This window comes from Zosterops lateralis (genome assembly GCF_965231275.1).
Source record: "Zosterops lateralis genome assembly, chromosome: 26".
Lineage (NCBI taxonomy): Eukaryota > Metazoa > Chordata > Aves > Passeriformes > Zosteropidae > Zosterops > Zosterops lateralis.
The window spans coordinates 1,182,542-1,199,622 of NC_139786.1; the positions used below are offsets into that span (position 1 = coordinate 1,182,542).

At 55.8% G+C, this 17,081-nt stretch overlaps 2 protein-coding genes across 3 annotated transcripts in view; both read right to left on the reverse strand.

The window, feature by feature from the left end:
- Nucleotides 1-1,751: 1,751 nt before the first annotated feature.
- ELF3 (E74 like ETS transcription factor 3) lies at nucleotides 1,752-6,291 on the reverse strand. The gene is made up of 9 exons (XM_083878628.1): nucleotides 6,186-6,291; nucleotides 5,359-5,527; nucleotides 4,596-4,817; nucleotides 4,291-4,374; nucleotides 4,085-4,195; nucleotides 3,880-3,969; nucleotides 3,244-3,360; nucleotides 2,924-3,119; nucleotides 1,752-2,820 (listed from the first exon to the last, which is right to left on the reverse strand). Exons 2-9 carry the CDS (start codon nucleotides 5,519-5,521, stop codon nucleotides 2,700-2,702), a joined length of 1,104 nt encoding a protein of 367 aa, XP_083734754.1. The 5' UTR covers nucleotides 5,522-5,527; nucleotides 6,186-6,291; the 3' UTR covers nucleotides 1,752-2,699.
- Nucleotides 6,292-10,203: 3,912 nt separating this feature from the next.
- The window catches only part of KIF21B (kinesin family member 21B), a gene marked incomplete at its 5' end in the record, with an annotated part of 41,310 nt that continues 34,432 nt past the window's right edge, over nucleotides 10,204-17,081 (reverse strand). For both annotated transcript variants that reach the window (XM_083878547.1, XM_083878546.1), the window contains one exon: nucleotides 10,204-16,811. In XM_083878547.1, the coding sequence (XP_083734673.1) occupies nucleotides 16,757-16,811 (55 nt within the window). In that variant the 3' untranslated portion in view covers nucleotides 10,204-16,756. The remainder of the gene's footprint in view (nucleotides 16,812-17,081) is intronic.

Sequence of the window (17,081 nt, forward strand, 5' to 3'; positions counted from 1 at the left end):
TTCTGCCCCTGCAAAGCAGGTGGGTCATGCCCTTGATGTTGCTGCAGCATCTCTAGGAGGATGCTCAAGCCACCAGCCTCACATCCAAGCTGAGGCCAGGCAGACTGGGAGCAGTTCCAGCACAGCTCACAGGGGACAGCCCAAATGGTATTTTTGAGACCTTGCTTTGAAGGGTTTACTGCTCCTGCACTCCTGCAAGTGCTGGAGGGAGGATGTTGAACTGCCAGGTCTCTGGCAGTAATGAAGGGCAATAGGGGAGCATGAGGAGATAGGACAGGGAGAATGGTTTTAAATTAATAGAAGAGAGATTTAGATAAGATGTTAGGGAAAAATTCTTCCCTATGGGTGTGGTGAGGCCCTGGCACAGGGTGCCAAGAGAAGCTGTGGCTGCCCCATCCCTGGAAGTGTTCAAGGCCAGGCTGGATGGGGCTTACAGCAACTTTGTGTAGTGGAAAATGTCCCTACCCATGGCAGGGGTGTGGAATGAGATGAGCTTTATGTCCCCTTCCATCCCAAACTGTTCTGGGATTCTGTGATTCTGTGATAAATGGCTGGATCCCCCTGCCAAAAATGCATCTCAGGCTTTGCAAAGCACCTTTACTGTCTGGGCAGCAAAACCTCCCCTCACCCTCCTGCTGGAAAGGTGGTTCTTTAGTCCCTCCAGGCAGTGGCTGAGACCATTCAGAAGGATGAGGAACAGCTTTTGCCTGGCCATCCCAGACCTGGTCCAGCTCCAAGCTCAGAGGACAAATCCCAGCGCTTTTCTCTTTGGGGATGAGCAGGAACTGAGCAGTGCCCTGTGTGCCCCCACCCAGCAGGTCCTGGCCACCAGCAGAAAGTCAGGGGGGCACCAAAATCCTCTGTGCTCAGAGAGACTCAATGAAGATGAAGTGAAATGCAGTGTGTGCCAGCCTGGAGCCCCTGCTGCCTGCCACAGTCATGGTACAAACACATCAGAGAGGATCCAACACCCTGAATTCCTTCTGGCCACCCCAAGACAGATCCTGTGGGTTGGAGAAATCATCTCAATACCCCTGAGACAATCTCCTCACAGCTGGGCTGGATGGGAGAGGCAAAAACGCACTGGGCAAGAAGGGGAACAGGATGTGTTTGGGCTGCCACGTCATCGCAGTCACCCCTCCTGAGATGTGGTCCTTGTGCCAGGCAGCTCTTGGAAGAGGCCAGAAGGCAGCCAGGCTGGAGGGTGAGCAAGCATTAATCATACTGCAGTGCCTTGTGCTGCTGCTTGGTGTCCCTGGGCAGAGAAAGGCTAAAGGTCCTCCCTAAAGGCTGTGACTGGATATTAAAGTGGAGGGTGTTGAGGGATCTCCCTCCCCAGATCAGCCAGGACTTTGCTGCCCCTCAGCCTCCAGCTTGGAGCCAATTCTCCAGGAAAGGTGAATGCCAGGGCTGGAAATCCAGGGGGTTCTCAGAAGGGTCAAAGTTTGGGATTGTAAGATGCCCCTCCATGGGTGGCTTTGAGCCCACCTCCAGCAAAGAAGAATGCCAGGGCTAAAAATCCAGAGGGTTCTCAGAAGGGTCAAAGTTTGGGATCGTAAGATGCCCCTCCATGGGTGGCTTTGAGCCCACCTCACCCTGAGGAAGAGCCTGTGGCTATGCCAGGATGACCAGGCAGGAAATGGTGGCAGATGAGGTTCATGCCACGGGACATCCCAAGTGACACCAGCCTGGTCCTCACCGTGTGTTTTAAGAAAAACAAGAAAAATGACAGATAGGTACAAAACCCCAACAAACCAACAATTTATTCATCTTATATTTCCACTTGAGAGGGGAGGAAACCACATGCACCTGGTGGGTGCCTGGCTGGGTTGGCGTCCCCCCTTCTGTGGCTGGCACAGCACCAGTCTGTGCCCTGTGACATCACTTCAGTCCAGCTGAGCATCACCACCTGCCACCACACACCTGTGTGTGCCCCACAGCACACACTCTCACACAGGAACATCTTGCTCATGAAAAAATATATCTGTACATTCACTCTGTGCTTTTTTTTTTTTTTTTTTTTTGGGTCTTCTTACATAAATTAGAAGCTACTTTTGGGGAAAAGGCCTGTCTCTAGACAAGAGATCAGGCTGGAAATGCAGCATGGCCCTGCTGTTCCACGTCCTCTTCTCACTCAGGGCTTTTCTGGGGCCGGGTGAAGCTCCACAGTGTTCCCATCTTCTCTCAGCAGGTGCCACACTGAGAAGCTGCTACACAAAGGGGGTTCTCACCCAAGCCAGATGAACAGGACCAACTTCAGCACGGTGCAAGCAGTGAGAGGGAAGAGCCCCCAGCTGGGACAAAGCTCTGCTCAGTCACAGGTGACACAGATGTGCTGCTCCTCTGCCCAGGCAGGAGGTGGGTGACAGCAGGAGACCCTCTGGGCTCTCACAGTGGGGCTTGGAACTTCTCTTCCCTTTTGCATCTCTCCAGGCTTCGAAACAACCACAGTTCCTACGGCTCCAACTGGAATCCAGCGAGGGAAGTCACAGTTTGCAATAACCTACTTGGAGCCAAAATATTGGCTCTGAACACCTCAGTGCTGGAAATCACCCGCACATGCCCATGCCAGGGTCAGGATTCCACAGGCTGCATGGGGCAGCAGCTTCCAGACACAGCTGCAGGCAAAGTTTCCTGTCCAGAAGCCCAGCACAGGGCTGGCCCTGAGGGGCCTGTCAGACCATGGCTCATCCAGGACTCTACAGCTCCTTGTTCCTGTTGAGCACCTCCTCTTCTTTCCAGCCGCTGGAGTTCTTCCCAAACTTGTACACCAGTCGTCTTCCATCGACTCTCTCCAGGATCTCTCGTTTGTAGTAATATCTGTGGGGGACAGAGGTGGGGTCAGGGCTCTGGGTGTAGCCACACACACTGAGGAGCTGCTGCAGGGCAGGTCTCCCTCCCCAGGACAGGGTAAGGCACTCACCTCATGGCTCTGCTCAGCTTCTCGTAGGTCATGCTGCTGTTTTTCTTTTTCTGGCCCCAGAGCTGAGCCACTGCCTCTGAACGCAGGAATTTGAAGACCCCCTCCCGCCTGTCCTCCCACTTCATCAGCCCCTCGTTCAGCTCGGGGTGGATCAGGATGTCCCGGATGAACTCCCACAGGTGGGTTCCTCTTGGGGCTGAAAGAGGAGATGGAGCTCCTTTAGGAGGGAAGTTTGAACCTTTGGATAACCCCAATTCCCCCATGCCAAGGCCCTTCCTCCCATCATGAGGCAGTGCAGGGCTGAAGGATTCACCACTTACAGTGTTTGCTCTTGCGGTTCTCCAGGCAGTCTCTGCTCTCCTTGCTGAGTTTTCGGGGCCGTCCCCGTTTCCGCTTGCCGTGTTTGCTGTCGCCTTTTTTGCTGCCTGGAAAGTGCTCTGTGCACACAGAAAAGGGGCACAAGTCAGGCTGGGCAGCACATGCTGGGAGCTGCAGCCCCCTCCCTGTTCTCCTGGGGAACAGAAGCCTTTTCAGGCCCTGGTAGCAGGGAAATATCCCCTGAAAGCAAGGTGACCCCATTCCCTCTGGCCCCATTCCACCCTCATCCCTGACATTATGCTTAGGGCAACCTGCTGCTCTTTCCCCAGACTCTACTGCTTCCTTGCATTCCTGCTGTTCCCAGTATTGTCACCAGCTGGGATCAATACCAAACACTGATTTCTGTGCCCAGGATTCCTGGCTGCAGTGTTCACCCATCTGCCTTCCCACCAGGATCACCCACTGCCCAGCTATCCCTGCCCATCACTCTGCTCAGTGGAGACAAGCAAGCAGAGCACTCAGGGAAATCCTCCTTCTCAGTGTGAGGGTGGGTGTTCAGGTGTTGTCCCTAAATCACTGCCAGGTTGGAAGTGCAGAACCCTCCCCTCCCAGCTCCTGTCTGGAAGCCACCAACTCACCATCAGGGAAGAGCTTTGATTCTGCAGGGTCGAGGTCGAGGTCACTTCCACCGGAGTCCTGAGAGTTGGGGCTGTGGGACATCACAGGCCCTGAGAGGCAAAAGATCAGGGCTCAGACCACTGAGCATCTGGAGGCTTTTCCCCCTCATTTCCACTCCTTCCCCTACCGGACAAGACCCAAACCCATCCTTGCCAAAACACTGACCTGAGACATCGGAGCTGCCTGGGGACATGGCACCCGGCAAGGTGAAATCTGTGAAAGGGTTTGTGGGCTTTAAGTCCTCCAGGGAGTCCTTGGCACAGGAATTTCCCAGCTCTGGAAGGGGCAGAGGAGGGAAGAAGGGGTTAGATTTGCTGCCATCAGTCTGTGATCCCTGGGGAAAAGGCTTGGCCAGGGCCCCTCTCTCTTACCCAGGTGGCCGGTGTTCAGGAAGGTCTGGGAAGTCGCATCCTCTTTTTCCAGCAAATCAATGATCCAGTTCAGCTCATCAGAGGCTACAGAGGTGAAGGACTGGGATTAGAATGCCTGTTCCATATGCAGGGGAATAATCCATATGGGAGCTGAACCCAGCCATGCTTGGACTCTGCTCTGTGCCCCCCACACCCTCCCTGCACCCTGAAAGCAGGAGATCCTGAACTAGTGGAGGACTCTCAAACTCATTCCTCAAGCTGCCAGGCCTGCAGGTGAAGGAGTTACACTCCTTTGTTCCACTCACTGATCTCATGCAGGCGGTCGTAGAGCTCATCCCCCAGGGGCCCAAAGATGAGGCGCATCTGGTCCCTGCTGCAGTGGCACAGCGTGTGCCCGTCCATGTTGCAGCAGGAGAAGTCGATGGAGCTGGCGTCGTACTTGTTCTTCTCCACGTGGTAGCTGATCCACTCCAGCACCTGCACCTTGGTCCAGAAGTAGGGGAGCTCGCTGAACCACTCGGGTTTGTCTGCAAGGGATGGAGAGCAGGGCTCAGGGCAGGGCTCAGGGCTGTGCCAGCACCATGTGCCTGGTGACCACTGCACACCCAGTCTGGTCCTGTGGTGATCCTGCAGGACGCAGCATTTGAAGAGCTACGGGACTAAAAGTGTCCTTAGTGCCCTGAAGACAGCAATGACCCCACACTCCCCACATTGCTGGTTTTGGTGCCATTTGTCCTATTTGTGCTGCTCTGCTGGTGGGTTTCTCATGCCTCCCTGAGCACCACCACATGATGGTCCCCCATCATCACTTCTAAACTGCTCCTGGTGAGCCCTGGCAGCCTGTCCCCTGTGCTGTGGGAGGAGGACAATGATTCCCCCATCTCCTGTGCTCCCAGCAGCCAGGCTGCCACCCAGGGTGTCCTCCCACAGCCTTTTGGCCTTCCCCTGGGGAAACTGAGGCACGGTGGAATCCGCTGACCTGCCCCAAATGGGACAGGTGCTCTTCCCAGACAGTGGCACTGCCCCACAACTGCCCCAGTGCCATCAGTGCCACTCCCCTGGCCCTACCTGTGCTCTGTGCTGGGGGCTGGCTGGCAGGGAGGCTCAGCCCCAGGTTGTTGTCATCCCCAAGGTGCCCCAGCATGTCCAGGGTCGGCTGCCCCTCGTCCGGCTGGTACATGGCGCTGATGTAGTTGGAGAAGATGTTGCTGATCTCACAAGATCCTGCCATGGAGCTCTGTGCCGAGAGATGACAGTGAGCCCCGGTGGAGGAGGCAGAGGGACCCAGGCCAGCAGCACCCACAGCACCCCTGAGCCAGGCTGGGTGGGGTCAGGCCGTCCCTCCCTCCACCCATCGTCACCTCTCAGGTCACTTCTGCAGAAATATGCACCCAGCACCTGCTGGTTGGGGCTGGGCCTGACTCACCAGCTCCTCAGGGGCCAGCAGAGAGGGAAGGCTGAGCTGGAGCAAACTGGGGACGTGGCGTCACCCTGCTCATGAGGAGCCTTGTCCCCAACAGCCTGGCCTCACCCTGCCTCCAGCCAGCCAGAGGTGACAGCAAAAAGGTGGAGAACAGTGACACTCAGCCCCTCCTTGGTTGGAGATCTGGGCCACTCCTGACCCCATGGCACAACTCCAGTCCTCTCAAGCGGTCGCAAAAAAAACCACATCCCGATCACTGGCAGCCAGAGGGGACCAAACCCCTGCCAAGCCCCTCACAAAAAGCCAAACGGAGCCGCTGTCCCCCCAAACAGGGCTGGGAGAGCAATGGTGGAGCGAGGAAAAGCCAAAGCGCATCCCCCGGTGAGAGCGAAGGCACAAAAAATAATAAAAAAAAAAGTGTCCTGGCCTCAGCAAAAAAAAAAAAAAAAAAAAAAAAAAAAAGCTTTGGTACCTTCTGCGGTGACAACTCCAGGAGTGGTGGGTAATCCAGAGAGGCTGAGCCCAGGCTGGCCACTAGCCACTGCTCATGGGCCCTGCGAGGCTGCTGTGCCGATGGGCAAGCCCTGCCCGTGTCTCTGCTTTTATAGCTTGGGCGGCGTAATAATCTGGCAGCCCGAGGGGAATTCCAGCCCCAAACGTTCATGCTCCCAGATCCAGGTGATTTGCATAATATGAACCACCGGGTCCCAGCCCTGCGCTGCCTTGCCGGGAAATCTGGGTTGGCCAGTTTAATCATTGTCAGAGCCCGTGCCCCACCGGTGCCCAGAGTTTCACCCACACCGCCTTCACGGGTTGTTCTCTTTGCCAGGCTCGTGTTTGTTTGCTCACAAAGCAGCAGGTTCAATCAGCTCCTGTGGTCAGAAAACACCCGTGGGGTTCAGGCTGGGCCTTGGGGCTTGTAGAGCCTTAGCTGTGGCCACAGAGACAGGGCATTGCCCCAGGTACTCACCTGGCCAGGTGGGCAGCCCAGCCCTGGGGCATCACTGGGTGTCCTGGCCATGCCTGGAGCAAAGGCTTGGACAGCACAGGCTGGGATTTCCCAGAGCAGGGAGAGAGGCTCAGTGACCAAACTGGGCAAATGGGGACAGGGTTCAGGTGGGGACAGGGCACAGGTGGGGACAAGGTTCAGGTGGGGACGGCACAGGTGGGGACAGGGCACAGGTGGGCACAGGGCTCAGATGGGCACAAGTGGTCTTTGTGGGGGTAGAGCAGAGACCAGGCAAGTGCCTGAGAATTGCTGCTCTGTCTGTCAGGACGGGTCCCTCTTTGCCTGGGGGAGGTCTGGGACAGGCTGCAGAGCTGTGACAGCCCCTGCCCTGCCGTGTCACCACGCCTGGCACCAGCACAGTCACCAGGGATATGTGCCAAGGGACAAGGCAGGGCTGTGGGATGCATTTGGGGAAGTACCTCTGGTGGCTCTTGCCCCTCTGGCCTTGGGCTGGGGTACCTGGGGCTCTTTTGAGGTTTATTCCTGATGGGTTTAGCCTTTTGCTGGCAGGGGAGCCCCAGGCCAAAGCTGGGGCACCCCTTTGCCTGTTCTGGTTCTTTGCCAGGCCAGCCATATCACTGCCACATGCAATCCTGGGGCAGAGCAGACCCTGGCATCACACAACTGCCCCCTTGTCACTTCAGGGTCCTTATCACTCCAAACCTGGCACCAAACCATCTCCTGTGACACTGTGGTGACAGATTGGTGCAAACATGGATATTCCAGCCTTGGTTGGACCAGCAAGAACAGGGTGGCTCGTTCCCTGTCCCCTGTGTCACATCCCCCAGGCCCAGGGGCAGCCAGGACACACCTGGTCCCACCAGGAGACACCACATCCCACCAGGACACACCTGGTCCCACCAGGACACACCTGGTCCCAACCAGGAGGCACCAGGTCCCCCCAGGACACACCAGGTCCCACCAGGAGACACCAGGTCCCCCCAGGACACACCAGGTCCCACCAGGTAGATCACCTACCCCAACTTCATTCCTCCACAGCACAGTCACCAGTGCTGGGTGCTGCCAGGCCCTTCTGTTTCCTGGACACAGAATCCCCCAGGGACATCCCCACGCCAGGGAGCAGCCCCTCCATCCCTGCCACACCAGGGAGAGCAGCCACAGAGCCTGACCCTGCATCCAGCCAGGGATGGAGCTCCCTGTGCCTGGGGACCTGCCTGCCCACTGTCCTGCCAGGGTGTGTGGTTGGAAAGCTGCCCCTGGGGAAGGTTTTTCCACTCACCACCACCCTGCAGGTGTCCCTGGAGCAGGGTGGGAGGTGCCAGCATTGCTCCATCCCCTGGGCCACCAGCCAGGGGGTGATGAGGTGGCCCATGTGGCATTTGGGAGTTTTCTGCCCCAGCCAATGTGCAGCCCACCCACAGCTCTACCCATGACAGGGGATCTGGTGGCACAGACCACCCTGGGCACCCCCTGAGCTCACTGACCTCAGGGAGGCACCACAGGCACTCCCTGCACCCAGGAAATGAGAGAGGGGCACCCAGTGGGTGACACCCTCAGCCTCTGGTGTGTGCTTGGAGTAACAGGAGCCCTCCAGGTCTTCCTCTGCCTCAGCCTGCCCCTTCCTTCCCCCTGGGTGTGGCTATCAGGAGGCCAGTGGATCTCAGCTATCCTCCCCAAGCCCCTGCAGGTCCCCTCCAGCTTTCCTGCCTGCAGGAATATCCTTCCTGCCCTTTATCCATTGATGTGTCACAGCCTGAGCCCTGAGGAGGTCACCATGGGCAACACTCCCCAGAGATGCTGAAGGAGGGAGCTCGGGAGGGCATGAACCTCTCCTCAGGTGTCCCTAAAGCCACGGGGCACAGCAAGGGGCAGAATGGTGCCCATGAAGCAGCCACAGCCCTGATGGGCTCAGAACAACAACTCCTCCAGCCTGAGGATGGGTGGCACAGGGCTGCCAGCATCTCATCACCAGGGCTGGTGGCTCCCAGGGCTGTGTCCCTGCTGTCCCCTCACTGCCAGCCCGGTGCACCTTTAGGCATTCAGGGTGCAAGACTGGCAAGAAAAATGGGTGTGGTGCCACAAATGGCTGAGGCAGCAGGTGGGAGTAGATGCTGTGATGCCACCAGCCCTGCCAGGGGGAGCTGGGCCCATGAGACCCCCACATTTGTAACCCATTTGCCCTGGCAGCACCATGGTGGGTGTTGGTAGGAGGCTCAGGCCAAGGTGACAGCGATGTCACAGGCTGGGGATGATGGCAGGGCATAGAGACACCTCAGAGCTGGCCCAGGAGCAGCACTACAGGTGTTTTTGGATCCCAGGCTGCAGCCCCAGGGTCTCAGGGCAGGGGGTGTGTGGCAGGGACCATGTTTGGGGGTCTGTGTGGGCACATCCTGAGGTTCTGATCAGTCCTACTGGTGCTGCCTGGCTGCAAAAGAGAAAATAGAAGCTGCAGGAGCTGAGCCCGGCCCTGGGGGGTTCCAGGTCGCTGTCTCCCTCCCCACCCTGCAGGAGGCTGTCTGCTTTGGGGTCCAGCATCGCTCACCTCGGGGGGCTCAGCAGGCACCAACCTGACACCGTGTGAGACATCCCCCACCTCAATAACCCACACTGGCAAAACCCCTGCCGGGCCCCACCTCCCCCAAAATCTCCCATTGGCTGGACCCTGCACCCCCCAACATCTCCTCTCGACCCCCGGGGGACCCTGCACTGCACCCCAGCATCTCCCTTTATCCCCGGGGGACCCCCCGTCCCGTGTCCCCTCCCCGGCTCCGGGCACTGCGGTGGCGCAGCCAGCGCTGCCCCCTGCTGGCGGCCCCGCGCCACTGCACCTTCCCTTCCCTTCCCTTCCCTTCCCTTCCCTTCCCTTCCCTTCCCTTCCCTTCCCTTCCCTTCCCTTCCCTTCCCTTCCCTTCCCTTCCCTTCCCTTCCCTTCCCTTCCCTTCCCTTCCCTTCCCTTCCCTTCCCTTCCCTTCCCTTCCCTTCCCTTCCCTTCCCTTCCCTTCCCTTCCCTTCCCTTCCCTTCCCTTCCCTTCCCTTCCCTTCCCTCCTCCTCCCCAGGACAGGGGCAGCCCCGCCGGACTCAGGCCAGGTTTCCACCACCTCAACCCTTCAATCTTCCCCCACTAACGTCAGTTCTGTCTGCCTACAGGGGTCCAGGTCACCTTGGAATCGTGGAAATGTTCATTTGGAAAAACCCTCTAAGATCATCAAGTCCAACAACTCCCCCAGCACTGCCACGTTCATCATGTCCCCAAGTGCCAAACCCACCTGTCTTTTGAACACTTTTGAACACTTCCAGGGATGGTGACTCCAGCACTGCCTTGGACAGTCTGTGCCAAGGCCTGACCACCCTTTTGGAGCATAAATTTCCCCCAATATCCAACCTGAACCTCCCCTGGAACAACTTGAGCCTGTTTCCTCTTGCCCAACCAACGAGATTGTAGAATCACAGAATGGTTTGGGGTGTAAGGGACCTTTAAGGGCCACCACATCTAATAATCCCCTGTCACAAAGAGGGACACTTTCCACAGTCCCCCCTCCCCATCTCTCCCCCAGCCCCTGGACCAGGCACAGGAGGGGATGGGAATTTCCTTGCTGTGCCCTTCCCCTCCCCAAAACCACCTCTGTGCTCCATCCCTTCATGTCAAGAACATTTTATTTGCAAAGACAAAAAAAAAGGGCAAGAAACAAACACGGCCATTGGAAAAAAAACGTACAGCAGGAGACCACAATAACTTACACTATTTACAGGAACACACCAAAGGTATAAAACACACACACACACCTCGTGCTCTGACAAACCCAGACCGGGCTGCACAAACCCCTCCAGGGAGACAAACAGCAGCCTTCAGAGCAGCTGAAAGCCTCTGGAAACAGCTCCCAGTGTGAAAAGGCATCTGCTAATTGTGCTCCTTGTGCAGAAAGGAGTGATGATGGAGCAGGGGGACACAGTGCTGCCCCAGCCTGGAGTGGGGCTGGACCTGGGGGGTCTCAGGCCAGGAGGAGCAATTGGTGGAGCTGTGATGGATGAAAGGACAAGCCTTGGGGCAGGAGGAAGGTGCAGGGATGTGCTTTTTTGGGAGTTGGGTCTGTGCTGGCCTCTGTCCCAGTTACAGCACCTGGGGAGGGGTCTAGGGGTCCTCATCCCTTCCCAGAAGGGTGAGGGGGGCTCAGGACAGGACATGCAGCCTGCAGGAGACAGGGAGGCTCCAGGGAGCCTGTGGAAAGCAAGTTGGAACCCTATGCTGGGCAGGGATCATACCTGGACTCTGCAGTGTGGGCAGGGGAAGGACTGGAGTGGGGCACTGGGAGAGCACCGTGGGGAGCAGGCACTGGTTTTGCAGCACCAAGAGAGGAGGCAGCAATTGAGACCCCCAAAGCAGCTGTGCTCAGAGGTGGTGGGGAGGAACAACACACCTGGGGGGACAGGATGGGACCCCAGAGCTCCCATTCTTTGCAGCTGGCCAGCCCATCCTGTCATTTAGAGCTGCAGGTGACAGGGAGGGGACACACTGCTCAGGAGGGCTCACAGTGGTTTGGGGATCCAGTGCTTTTAGGCTCTTGTCCACCCCTGTTGTGCAAAGCTCAGCTCTGGGGCAGCCCTGCATTCTCTGCATAGGCTGGAGGTGGCCCCTGTGTGCTGGGGGTGAGGAGACCCCCCAGAGCAAAAATTAGGGGAAAAAAGCATAACCCAGCAGCTTGAGGAAGGACTGCAGGTATGATCACACCCTGGTCACAAATCGAGGTGCAGAAAATTGAGGTGTGTGATACAAAGGCAGCTCCAAAGTGTCCCTGCCCTGGAGGGGCTCTGAGACCACCAGAGGGGACTTGAGTTGTGCAGCTGGGCCCCCTGAGCTCCAGGGAACAACCAGCACAGTGCAAAGGGATGGAACAGCTCACCCACAGCCCCTGGCAGGCAAAGAGCCTTCATCCCAGCCCTCCTCCTCCTCTCAGCCCATGGTCCCATCTGAGCTCTGCAGGGCCAAGGGGTCACCCCTCCTGCATGGGGGATTTTGTGCTTTACTGTTTGGGAGGACCTGCACCCCAAACTGACCGTGTGGATCAGAGCTCCCTGTGCCAGAGCAGCTCCCAGGCTCAGGCAGGGGATTCCAGGGTTACCCCTGTTTGTGTTCAGTGCCTTCCACTGAATCTAGACACTACTACGGGTTTGGGGAGTGAAAAAAAAATCAAATATCACACACCAGAAACAGCTTCTCACAGACCATCCTCAGCTTGAGCAGAGGATTTTACAGCACCCAGTCCCTGCTGCCCTGCAGCTGCAGCAGCTCTGGAAGGTGGGGGTTAGAACCAGCCCGTTCCAGAGATGTGCTTTGCACTGACATTTCCCAGTCGAGAACTTCACCACATCCACAGAGAATATCTGTGAGAGCAGGGGAAGAAACACAGCCTGAGCTGGGCCTTTCAGAGTTCTCTTTCCACCCTTCCACATCCAGGCTGCAAATCAACCAAATAACCACAGATCAACACTACAGATCCTCAGAGCAAGAATTTCTACTGGAAATGGGAGCAAAATCTCAGTGCTGCAAGTGCACTGGGGGGATCCCAGTGCAAAGGTGGGAGTTGGCAGGGCAGGGGACTCCAGCCCTGCTGCCCTGCCCAGGAGGAGAACACAGGGCTGGCTCAGACATGCAGCAAGGTGGGAGTGAGGCCACCTGTCCCCAGGACGAATTCAAGTGTCAAAACCATAACGGTAACAATAATTTAGAGAAAAATAAAAATAAAAATAAAAGTCTTACATCACAAAGTCCCCATCCCCAATAGGAAACACAATGATGACAGCACCCAGCTTGCACCGTGAGGTAGCTAAACCAGATCAACACCCAAAAAATGCTTTTTTGCACGAGAAACATCAACTCACACAGGTACTAGACCTACACACACACACACACACACAGAACTATGGGATCACAGTCACCCTGTCCTAGTTCCAGCCAGGACAGAGTTAATTTTTGCAGGAGCCAGGAGAGGATGTGGCCAGAACTCAGAGGTTCTTCTAAACCACCTCACGTCATTGCTGGGGCAGAGGGAAGGGATCTCTTCCAATCAGGGTGTGCACAGCAGTGAGCATTTTACATGATTTGCTCTCCTTTGTACACTTTTGTTATTAATATTATTGCTGTTGATTTTTCTTCTCTCGCTGCTGTTTCCAGTAATTTGTTCCTGTCTCAACCTGTGATTTTTATTTTATTTTTTTTTTTACCTTTTGTGCCTTCAATTCTCCTCTCCATCCCACCACATGTGGCAGTGCACAGTTGTAGTGGGAATATTAAATTGGGTAACACCATTCCTAAACCACAACAGCTTCTTTTTTTTTTCTCTCTGTTCCCATCACAGTGCTCTTTCTCAGAGCAGGGAGAGGGATCAGGATTGCTCTGTTGATTTACTGTGAGATATAATTTATGACACGGTAACATCAAGGGCAGTGAGAGTCATTTGGGATATGACTTGAGTGTTGCTCTTCTGTCTGTACCTTGACTCCATTCATAACAATGATGACAACACATGGGGGGAACAGGGGAGAATTATTTTCCCCAGTCTTTCACCCACTTTTTGCCCTTGAAACCTGTTAAAACAGCTTTTGAAATTCTGAATTCCCTTTGGATATTCCATATTGGATATAAAGGTATTTCCTCAAGGATGACTGAGTGGTGCACCCAAGCAGATGGAACATCATGGAGAAGGTGGCCAGAACCTGAGGGAATTTGCTGTGTTAGAGGGAATCCCTGGGGATTCAAATAACCAGCAGTCCCCTGGAGATGCAGATGAGGCCCAGTGCACACAATCCATGTGGCAGGAGGTTGTACAGAGCACTGGCTCATTGGCACTGGTGCCAACACAAGGAGAACAGTGTTAAAGGTGCCTCCTCAATTCTGATGATGAAAATCATCTTTTTTCCTTCCTACCAACCTGTGCCTCAACTGTGGCCCAGGTCACAACCTGTGGACTGAGGAAATGTCCCATGTCACACCAGCACAGACACAATCTGAGAGGAGACACCACAAGGCAACCTGTGGTTTTACCTGCATTGACCATGGAGAGGACAAGAGGAGTGGGATGGAAAACCCCCCTCTGCCTCAGCAGTGTGGGTGTGTGAGTGGAGAGGAAAAAACAACAACTGCAGGAAATTCTTCCAAGGATAAATGCCACTCCAGTTTCCAGTGGGGACAGAATAAAAAGGCTAAATGTCTGTCATTTCTGATCCTCCTGAATGCACCTTCAGCTCACGTCTGCAAGGAGTGAGCAGTGAGTACCATGACCAGCACTAGAGGGGCTCTGCCTCCAGCCAGGTGGGGAGAGCAGCACTGGGCTCTGCTGGACTGGGAGGATCCAAGGCTGGCTCAGCAGATCCACAGGAGCATAAGGCTTTACACACAGCATACCCTGATGAGATACACAGGGGCAGAATCCATTTTTTCTCCTCTGCAGAGGTCTGTTCTGGGCAGTAAAACATGACTGTGGTCAGCCATGGGCTCCATGGGCTCATTCTCTCTTTTGTATTTGTTATTAATATTGTTGCTGTTTTGCTGTTTGGTTTTTATCTCACTGCTGTTTCCAGCAAATTGTTCTTATCTCCTGTGATCATCATCTTTTGTGCCTCCAATTCCTCTCTCCACCCTGCTGGGGATGGGGATAGGGGAGTGAGTTTTAGTGGGAGCACTAAATTGGAGAATGCTATTCCTAAATCAGGACAGCCTTCACTTCAACCCCCTCTGCCTCAGGACACCAATGCTCCAGCATCAGCTCCCTCCCTCCAGGGGCTGTGAGAGCCTCAACACGCTGCTGGACACAGCAAGAGAGGCTCAGCATCACCCAGGACTGGTCACTCAGCCCTGGGACACTAAACAGGCACTTGTGGCCTGCACACAGGAAGGTACTGGTGGCAAAAGGCAAGGCAGGTCTGACCCAAGGAGCCCCAGAGCTCTCCTCACTCACAGCAGCAGGGAGCAATGAAGGCTCCAGGGCAGGCACTGGAGATCTCAGAGCAGACAGAGAGTCACAAATGACACCAGGTCACACCAAACACTCTACCAGAGACACACACACACACACAGAGCCCCTCCAGCCAAGCAAAGGATAAACCAGCTGAGGAATGAGTGCAGAAAACCTCTCCAAGACAGGCCTGGAGGGGAGACACCTCCCCCAGGCTACTGTGAGGAGTCTCTGTGCATTTTTGGCTGCACCCTCAGCTCCACAGGTCACTCAGGGATGGATGGGTGCCTCTCCTCAACACAGACATCAGTCCTGGCTGTGCAGGGCTCAGCCACATCCACAGGGGCTGTGCTGGGCAGGGTTTCACACACAAACACACACACACAAATGTACCATTTACCCTCCAACAAGGCAAGCCAGCAGGATGGAATTTTCCCAAAAAAAAAAAAAAAAAAAAAAAAAAAAAAAAAAAAAAAAAAAAAAAGGCAACCCCCCTCCTTCCCCACCAAATCAATAAAGATGCTCCTGTCTTTCATGATGCAGAGAAATCCCCTCACTCCAAGCAGAATACTCAGATACAGGGCTGGTGGGATGTGACCTGGGGCTGGTCAAGCTGTCACTGTGGTTGGAGAGAGCAGAGGGGAAATGGTCTGTGCTTTATGGGGCAGGTCCTGGAGCCCCTGGCCTCCGAGATCCCAGTTCAGTGCTGGTGGGATCACATGGAGAAATCCTTAAATTTGAGTTCAAGTGCTGCTTCTTCTGTGGCAAAGGGGAAAGGAGAGCGGGTGAGGCAAGAACACCCATCCTGGGGTCTCCTCAGCATCCCATGAGAACCCTGGGTGGGCCAGGGCAGGACAGAGCAGGGGATGGTCCAGTGGGCCATAGGAGAGATGGAGGGAAGCTCCAGTGTGAGAGCAGGGCCTTTACCAGCCCCCCTTGAACAGGAGAGACAGAGCAAAGAGCCTGCAGATTGTGCATCCTTGGGGAAACACTCCTGGGTGGAGCCCCCAGCCCCTCAAGGAGATGAGATTGTGCGAGATGATCCACTGCAGGATTGTCCTTGGAGCACAGGGGGGATCAGGGGATTTGTGCAAGATCCGTGTGTGCAACCCCCTCCCCTCTGCTCCTGCCACAGAGGACTCTGGCTGCTCCTCTGGGCCTTGCTGGCTCCTCTCCATCCCTGGATCCTTGGCCCAGCAGCCCAGCCTAAGCAAGCTCCAGTCCAGGCTGGACCCAAGGGAAGGACAGACAGACCCACAGCAGTGCAGGTGACAAATCCAGTTTGGCTTTTTTTGTCCTGTAACCTCCATGCTTGCTTCATTTCTCCATCTCAAGGGGGTTAACTCACTGCAGAAAACCCACCACAAACCATGGATGGGGGTCACAATGTCCAGAGCAGGGCTGCGAGCAGGCTGGGCATGTGGGGAAGAGCCCAGAGCCATGGGGCAGTTGAGTTTCCAGCCTGGGTTTGGAGAATGCCAAAGGGAACTGCAGCAGATCTGGAAGTTGCCCAGTGGAGATCCTCCCAGGCTTGCTGTGCCCCACGAGATGGGACATGGTAAAGCAGCTCAAGCCACTGGGGACAGGTCCACAGAGGATAAGGGAAGGCTGGGAGTACCAGGAAATCCTTCTGTAGCCCCCACAGCAGAGATGTAGCAGAGAAGCTCCAGAGAAGCAGCCTCGGGGTTGTGGTCCTGGCCAGCAGACACCAAATGTCCTCGTGGAGTGGAGTGGAGAGGAGAAAAACTCCTGCAGGAACCAGCCCAGGAGCAGAGCCCACAGTGGCAGGAGTGTCTCAGGAGGAGTCAGGGATCTCTGACCCCCAGAAGTCCTTTACAGCAGGATGGGTGAGAAGAGAGATGAAACATTTCCTGTTCACTGCAGAACCATGGAGAAGCCTCAGCAGGAGAGGAGGTGGAGCTGCTGGTGCCCCACAGAGCTGCTTCCTCCCAGGAGCTGACAGTGCTCAAAGTACCAGATTTGCAGCATTGTCCACCCCGTTGGGTCAGGCACAAAGAAACCCCTGTCCTGGGCTGAGCTCTGTAGATGACTGAGTCCTGAGAGCAGGGGGAGGCACCCTGACCTGCACCCTGCCCCCACGCCTTCCAGTCTTTCTGCAGTTCCTAGTTTGACCCCGCAGGCAACCTCCTCCCACTCCAGAGCTTCACTGTCAAGTCGCTGAGGAACAAAGGGGAGAGGGACAGCATGACCCAGGGGTTGGGGCAGGAGCCCCACAGACCCTGCCCCACCAGGGTGCTCACTCCCTGTCCCCCACCACGGCAGCATGCAGACCCCCAGACCCTTTTCCCTTGGCAGGAGGTTGTTTGATGCACTTTGGAGAGAAGGCAAACCCGATGGGGCTCAGCCTCCAACTCACCCCCACTGGCAGCAGTTGGGGACAATGGGAAATGGTGACCTTTAAGGGCAGGACTCCTACCCCCCTTGCAT